The following is an 8,103-nucleotide window of genomic DNA, read 5'->3' on the forward strand; positions in this document are numbered from 1 at the left end:
AATATACAGTACCTTTTATCATGTTCCAAAAATTTACCTTATCGAAGTATAAACATAATGCTCCAAAACAATTCTACAATGATATTCAAGGATTTGTTTAAAGAAATTATGATTTTGGTTCAGTTTAGGTATTTTTCAAAAAGTATTTTGAAGTTGCAGTTTGTATTGTTTTATAATAAGTGTGTAGCTTCATTTTTATTATTATTCATTGAAATTTTGGTTCACCTTTCAGCTCAATAAAATATTAACTTTTTGTCTCAGCAAATTATTGTGGTTCATTCACCTTTTTTTTTTCTTCCATTTACAGTGTGGGTCTGTTCAAGTCCCTGGTTAGGTAATAAATAATTCTTTCAGAAATAGTTAAACACAGAACAGGAATTTGGCCATTTTCCATTACATCTTGAGTTTCTAATAGGGAAATGGAATTACCATACTCCCAGTTGTGTACTCGTGGCCCTAAATAGCATTTCTTCCCAGATATAGATTAGTATCTAATTTAAAATTGATTTTAAAACTATGTATAGTATTGAATAAGTTACAGGTAGTTAAACAGAAAAAAACTCTTTGGAGCTTGCATATTTTTAAGCCAGAGGATCTCATGTGTATAATTTAAATCCAGAAGCAGAAATTCATTGTTATGCTTTGATTTAATATGAATTATTATTGGTAAACCAACTTGATGGAATATACATCTTTCACAGGTTGTAACGTGTTTATACTGTATTTTCCCATGACTTAATACTTTTCCATTTTTTCCTTTTTCTTCTCATTTAGGTTACCTACATCTCACACTTGCTTTAATGTCCTTTTGCTTCCGGAATACTCCAGCAAAGAAAAACTTAAAGAAAGATTGTTGAAGGCCATCACATATGCCAAAGGATTTGGCATGCTGTAAAAAAAAAAAAATTAATTAATAAATATAACAAAAGGGATAAAAATTGGTGGTGATGATGTCCCTGTACAAAAAAGGCCATAAGATAGTGAGCTACAGTAGTCACCCGTGTTTGTGCCTCCCTTCTTTACTGGGGACATTAGGGCTGGAACAGCAGATTTCAGCTACTTGTATGAACAAATTCTTTATTTTTTTCTTTTCACGTGAAAGTGTTACATATTCTTTCACTTGTATGTACAGAGAGGTTTTCCTGAATATTTATTTTAAGGGTTAAATCACTTTTGCTTGTGTTTATTACTGCTTGAAGTTGAGCCTTTTTGAGTATTTAAGAAAAAATACCAACAAACTATACTTTCCCAAGGAAAATATTGCCATCACTTGTAGCCCATGTAACCTCCAAGTATGTGCTATTTTTTTGTCCCTGTATCTACTCAAAATCAGGAACTGTACTTTTTTGAACAGTTTGCTTTTAAAACTTGAAGTCCTGGAAACAGTGTGATGCAATTACTGCTGTTCTGGCCCCCAAAGAGTTTTCTGTGCAAAATCTTGAGAATCAATAAAGATGGAAGGGAGAACTTGGAATGTTTGAACTGCAGCCCTGAGAACTTTACTTTAGTCACAGCACAACAAATTAAAAAACAAAACTCACGCCACTGTATGTTGTCTTCACATTCTTGCAATATACTGTTTCAGTAGCCAGTCCTGTTTGTTAGTATATGAAAGGGTAGAGATTTTAGGTTGTGGGATTTGATTTGGCTTTTTTTATTTGTTTTGTTTTGTTTTGTTTTGAACATTTACTGGGGAAAAGTGCATATTCAGCCAAATGGTAGTGAGTCAAGTGTATTGCAAAAAAGATAGGAAATTTGTTAGACAAAGCATGTGGAAGTGCACTTAAAATTAAGTTTTATTAATTGCCTATTACATTGATTTTAAAATTGACAATCCAAAGTCTTCCCTACATGATGTCATCATCCTGTTTAATGAACTGTTGCTCCTTTATCAAGGCACATGATCAGTGTTGCAACATAATCAAAAAAGATGGCTACTGTTCCTTGTTTTATTGAATCTAACAATAAGCAAACCTGGAAATGAATGAAACCATTGATCTTAAGGCCTGTTTCTCTTGTATGTCCCCAACCATTCAATATAATTTTAAAAAGTAAATGCTAAAAATGACTTTATGTATTACAGAAAATAAACAATAGGTTTTTCGATTTAAATGACAATTCAGAAGTAGTTTTCCCCTTTCCTAGTCTTCTGTGTCTGTAATGTTAATTTACAATAAAGGGATTGTGTATTTTTAACGAAGGGGACATTTTACTACAAGCTATAGCTGTTGTGCAGAGCTGAGCTTGTGCCTTGACAATTATTTTAACTGACTTCTACAGATCAAATCAGCTTGATGCTTTGTGTGAAATTGGCAGGAAAAGGACAAGTCTTGAAATCATTGGAGGGGGGAAGATGTCTTTCAGGATTATTTTAATAAATTCTTTCTAGTAATAGAAATAGAACTGTTATGTAACTATAATGCCGAATAAAACAGTGACCTTTTTCACCATGACCTAGTGGAGAAATAAGACAAGTGATTTCCTTACTTTGATAAGTTAAATTGGGTGTAATTTGGGCTCACATGTTTTGGAATATTGTTACAGTATATATACTACATGGCCATGAACACTCAAGATAATACATTTTTCTAAAGGACTCACCCATGCATTCTGGGTGTACAGTAAAAGTGAGAATTTGGGAGACCCCAAATGCCACTGGGTATTTTATATAATAAATGAGTGAAGCAGCTTGAAGCTATTCAGTTATTTTCTTAAATTCTGTTATCACTTTACTTCTGGAGTCCTGCCATTTTAATGATGTTTCTCTGACAAGCCTTTGAATAATGGCTCTAGCAGATTTAAAGCACTAGGTGTACTGTTTTAAAACTTTAAGAATTTAAAAGAAAATCTACATTGAGGAAGGCTGTAAGAAAGAAAAACTGCTACACTAGCTATTCTCTAAGGAGTTTATTTTCTTGTATGCTACAACTTCTTTCCACATGCCTATAATTTTCCATTGCTAATTAGTACTAAAAGATAGACTGGGCAGGTAGGAGTGGAATAAAATATAAGACGGTTATTTGCTCTCTGTATAATAACTCTTGGTTTGGTGTCTCAAGAGCTTGGATGAAACCAGGGATTTAATTGGGACTATATTTCTCTGAATTTTAGCCCATTTAAATTTACTTTTGCTCATAAAGAATTTTTGTAACTCAATCTGAAAAACTAGGTTGTGGCATCAGTGAAGCTCAGATAGACAATACTTTGATTAAAACCTCACTTCCCAGAACTGACCTTTTTTTGGAACACTAACAGAAAGAATTGTCTTTTTAAATGGGATAAGTCCAATTTTAGCTTTTTTATTTTCTGAACTTTATTGGGGGGGGGGCAGGGCAATGAGGGTTAAATGACTTGCCCAAAGTCTCACAGCTAGTGTCAAGCATCTGAGGCCTGATTTGAAATCAGGTCCTCCTGAATCCAGGGCCAGTGCTTGATCCACTGCACCACTTACCTGCCCCTATTTTCTGAACTTTATAATTGTATAAAACCACCAGTTAACTCACTTTAAAAAAAAAATCCAAATAGAATTTAGGGTTTCTCATTTTGAAGAGTTATCACATCATTTTTGCCCTCTTGGTAGTAACAAAATTACCTTTTGCTTAAACTACTAATTTCTGATTAGATCATCAATGTTTATGACTGCTGTTTTTTAAAATGGCATAGTATTATACAGTCACCTGAGGAAAGAAGACTTGTCTCCATGTAATTATCCATTTTTATTTTGTTTTCTATAAAGGTGGTTTGCTTCTTCTAAGACTATATTCAGGCCTTTTAAACTTTGGTTGTAATTTCTGGAATTTTGTTAATTAGCTGTCTTTCCTTGAGCAATTCATTTAACTTCTCTTGGCTTCATTAAGTTTCCTTTTCTGTAAATTGAGGTGTTGGACAATAAGTTTAGAGGTTCTTTTCACTTCTACAATTCTGTGGGTTTGTTTTTTTGCTTTTTTGGGTTTTTGGGTTTTGGGGGTTTTTTTTTGAGAAAGACAGATTTAGAACTGATATGGGAGCTGCTAACTGCACAAAGAATGCAAAATGCTTGACTTGTATATCTATGGGAATGGGGTTTTTCATATATTCAGACACTGCCATAATGACATTTTTATCACCCTTTAGTAAAAGTAACTGGAATTAATCAACTTTGAATAAAAAGGTTAATGTTTTATTTTTATTATGCTATTTACTCAATAGTATAATTTGTCTTATGATCACATTAGCTCCAAAGAAGGTAAGAATACATAAACTTATTAAGGCCTTCCATGTAAACTATAGCAACTTAACATACAACAATATGCTTTTCCCTCTCCCTTTACAACCTGCTTGAAAATTTTTATATTTTATAAGTAATTTTTCATTCCCCTATAATATTGGCATTGGGCTATTTTATGATTGACAGGTATACATTATATTCTCTTTTTTGTCATTAACATATTTTATTTTTTTTACCATATAAATATTTTATCATTTTCCAGTTACATGTAGAGATCATTTTCAGCATTTGTTTTATAAGACTTCTTGTTTCAAATTTTTCTTCCTCCCCCCCCTCCCCAAGACAGCAAGTAATCTGATATAGGTTATATATGGTATACATTATATTCTTCCCTTATATGAAACAATCCTTATATTTCATTACCTCTCAGTTACAAACAAGTACAGCATGAAATAACCTGGTACTGAAACACCCAGAAAGGTTTATGCTGTATTGTACTGCACCTCAATAATCTTTGCACACTATAAAATTTTTTTCACAAAGACTCTACTAGTATTTAACAAATTTAAAGATCTAAGGCTGAGCATGGAATGCAAAGACAATGTTTCTTTGCGATCATGTCTTTTAAATGTGGGATTTTTTTTATCTAGAAGTTGATATTTTGGTAATTGAAATAGGAACAAAGCCAGAATAAAATGGCAGATTATACAATATGTTTTAAACTCTAATTTGGTTGTATGTTACCTCTATTTTCTTTTTGCCCTTGTTAGAGCTAGATCAGAGGCACCTTAAAAAATCATCAGATTCACACTTAGCTTGTCATAAGAAATTATCCCATAAGGAATACAACTATCTCCACCCACTGAAAGAGAAATTTTAAGGCTGGAAAAAAGTAATCAATTTACATAAAGTTTGTCTTGTATCCCAACTAAATACAACTTACATAAGGGACTGTTAATACATAATACACCACGTATGAAGCCTCTACTATGCAAATAGAACTGTCCTGGGGGAGATCCAAGAGCTCTGGGGCAGCTAGGTGGCACAGTGGATAAAACACTGGCCCTGGATTCAGGAGGACCTGAGTTCAAGTCCAGGCTCAGGCACTTGACACTTACTAGCTGTGTGACCCTGGGCAAGTCACTTAACCCTCATTGCCTAGCCAAAAGAAAAGAAAAGAAAAGAAAAAGATCTAAGAGCTCCAAGTCTGGTAGAGAAATAAGACACCAAGCTCAGTAGCTGCAATACACAATATGATCTAATTAGTGCTTCAGAAAGTTACAAGATGAGCTCTGGGGGAAGGTTGTTATCAAACTGGGGAGCCTGGGGAGGCTTTCAAGAAGAGATGGCATCTGACAAGATTTAAAGAGCAGCTAGGAATTTAATAGGCAAAAGGAGGGGAAGATGATTCTAGGCTTAGGGAACAACCCAAGAAAAGCTTTGGAGATTAGAAAGCATGGTGTGTGATGAAGGGTCCCAGAGTTGGCCAATGTAGCTCAAGTGGAGATTATGTGAAAGTGGTAGTGCACTGGGTTGAGGGGGACCAGGAATGCTGCTAGGGAAATGCAAACATTATTCACAGTTCAATAGGAAACCACTGATTTTTTTTTTTAATAAAAAGAAAAATGATCAAATCTGTGCATAAGAACATTAGTCTAGCAGTGGTATGAGGGTTGGATTGGAGGAAAGGCAAGAATGATGGTTTAGTTGTAGAAGCCCTGGAATTGACGTTTGAAGGGGTCCTGGGTTTGAATTCCAGTTCTGTTACTAGCTGTACTTAGAACTTTAATTTCTGTATCTGTAAATGGGGATGATAATCATTTTAGATATCTCCCAGCCTTGTTAAGGAGGATCAAATAAGGTAGTCAATAATAACCTAAAGTACTAGAAACAAGTCAGTTATTAATCATAATTAAAAGACCTAGAGAAGATAACACAATGAGGCCCAACCAGTTGTTTTATATTGAAGAACTTAGGGAGAAAATTCTCATTTTAAGCAAAAAGAAATGGCCCTATAATTCTAATAAAAATTATCCAATTTGCCTCAGATGTTAATGTTTATTAAGTATATTTTCCAAACACTTGTAATGATTGGAATGATGCCACCTACTGGAGACTTGCCGTGGGAAAGCTCCACCATGAGGAGAATGCCTCAGAGGCATTGTGGCTTTTCCTTGGCGTCAAGAAATGACGTTTGCTCATGGGTGCTGTCTATCAAGGCTACCAGCCAATCAACTTGAGGAGCCTCCTATTTTCTGGGAGGAGACAGGAAGGAGGAGAGGGAGCCTGCACGGAGAGCTCTTGTGCTTTTGGGTTCCTGACTTGGTGGTGGTGGCGGCAGAGGACTTCACAGCAAATTTGAGGAAAGATAGGAATGCCAGGCTGTTGGAATTCTGTTCTCAATCTTTTTCTTTCTATTTTCCAATAAACCCTTAAAAACCTAAACTCGTTTTATCAGTGATTTTAGTCAGTTTCCCCCAAAACTGGGGGAACAGATTAGAATCTACATTTAGAATCTTAAATTACACAATTTATGGGGGGAAATTATAATCAATAAGGCATAAATCTTTTTGAGCTTCTCTGCAGCCCCTATTTAGTCTTTGGAGAAGGGCATGTGTTGTGTTAAGAAAATCAATGATGTGTTGTTGACTCTTCATGCTGTTTACTACTCTGGGGACATCGTCATACTGATTTACTTACAGGTTCCATTGCCAGCACTTAAAGACATGTCTTGGATGGATTTTTATGTTATAGGAAGGATTTCAAAAATCCCGAAAGGGATGACCCAAAGGACAATAGTGGGCTTGTATAGGCTATGACACATTTCAAACATCTATTAAAGAGGACCAGGGTCATTTAAGAAAAGTCTGAGTGAAAAAGATGATGGGCTGGTCTTATGGTAAGATTGGGAAATGATTCATGGGATAGTCCATTGTTACTCTTTTGATGTCAAGTGAAAGCAAAGAAGGTTGTCAGCTTTGAGCAAAATCCTTCCCCTTCTCCGCCCTGTGGCCACCTTGTGGGAGGACATGGATAAGACCCACACAGGCTGGGCAGGCATGACTAGATTGTGGTCTGCATCATATAAAAGAATACCCACACTGATGAGATCATCAATACATTTCAGTATGAGGTACATAATTATACATGGGTTTGTTTGCTTTTAGTGCAAGTTATCCCTTCACCCCAGCATTTTCATGGAAATCACTGAAAACAGCTTGACGTCCATTGTGCAAGGTGATATCTGAAACTCATTTACTCTCAGTGATGAAATTAGTGAAGGACTTTATTATATTGGGTACATCTATGGGATTTTCCTCCTTTGGGGAAGCTAGAATGGGATTATGAACTGATGTTTGTACATATACATAATAGCACTTATAGCACTGTATAAATATCCTCACACCAACTCTGGAAATAGATGCTATTTTCTCTATTTTATAGGTGAAGAAACTGAAGCAAAAAAAACTTGAATGAAACAACTTAACCCAGGGTCACACAGCTAGTAAATATCTGAGGCACTGTAACTCTATATGTGTGTGTATGCATAAGATTTTCATGACCACTAACTAGGGCAGTTTAAGATAACTAGAATTTATTTCTTCATCACACAGTTTAATGTGGGGGCATATGCATTGCTAGTGGCAAAGCCCCTAAATAAAGGATGAATTCTATAAGAGCAAATTTCCTAGTCTTCTGGACCCCACTGTCCTGTATTCAGAACTCTGTTTCTATGCCTGTGTGAGGTAATGCTATTTTCTTCCCTGAATGGCTTATAGTCTCTTTGCATAGCCCCATATCATCCTGTTCTATCCTGCCATACAAAGAAGCCAGGACAACTCTTGAGTTGTTCTTGGAACTCCCAACCAAATTCTCAGACCCACATTATGGTGAAC

The 8,103-nt window shown here is 35.3% G+C and overlaps 1 protein-coding gene across 8 annotated transcripts in view; it reads left to right on the forward strand.

Annotated features, from left to right (window-relative positions):
* Positions 1 to 2,453, forward strand: part of UBE3A (ubiquitin protein ligase E3A) — a 107,035-nt gene extending 104,582 nt beyond the window's left edge. For all 8 annotated transcript variants that reach the window (XM_043998797.1, XM_043998794.1, XM_043998789.1 and 5 more), the window contains one exon: positions 775 to 2,453. In XM_043998797.1, coding sequence (XP_043854732.1) covers positions 775 to 895 — 121 coding nt within the window. In that variant the 3' untranslated portion in view covers positions 896 to 2,453. The remainder of the gene's footprint in view (positions 1 to 774) is intronic.
* The last annotated feature ends 5,650 nt before the right edge of the window (positions 2,454 to 8,103 follow it).

Source organism: Dromiciops gliroides, chromosome 3, assembly GCF_019393635.1.
Source record: "Dromiciops gliroides isolate mDroGli1 chromosome 3, mDroGli1.pri, whole genome shotgun sequence".
Classification (NCBI taxonomy): Eukaryota; Metazoa; Chordata; class Mammalia; order Microbiotheria; family Microbiotheriidae; genus Dromiciops; species Dromiciops gliroides.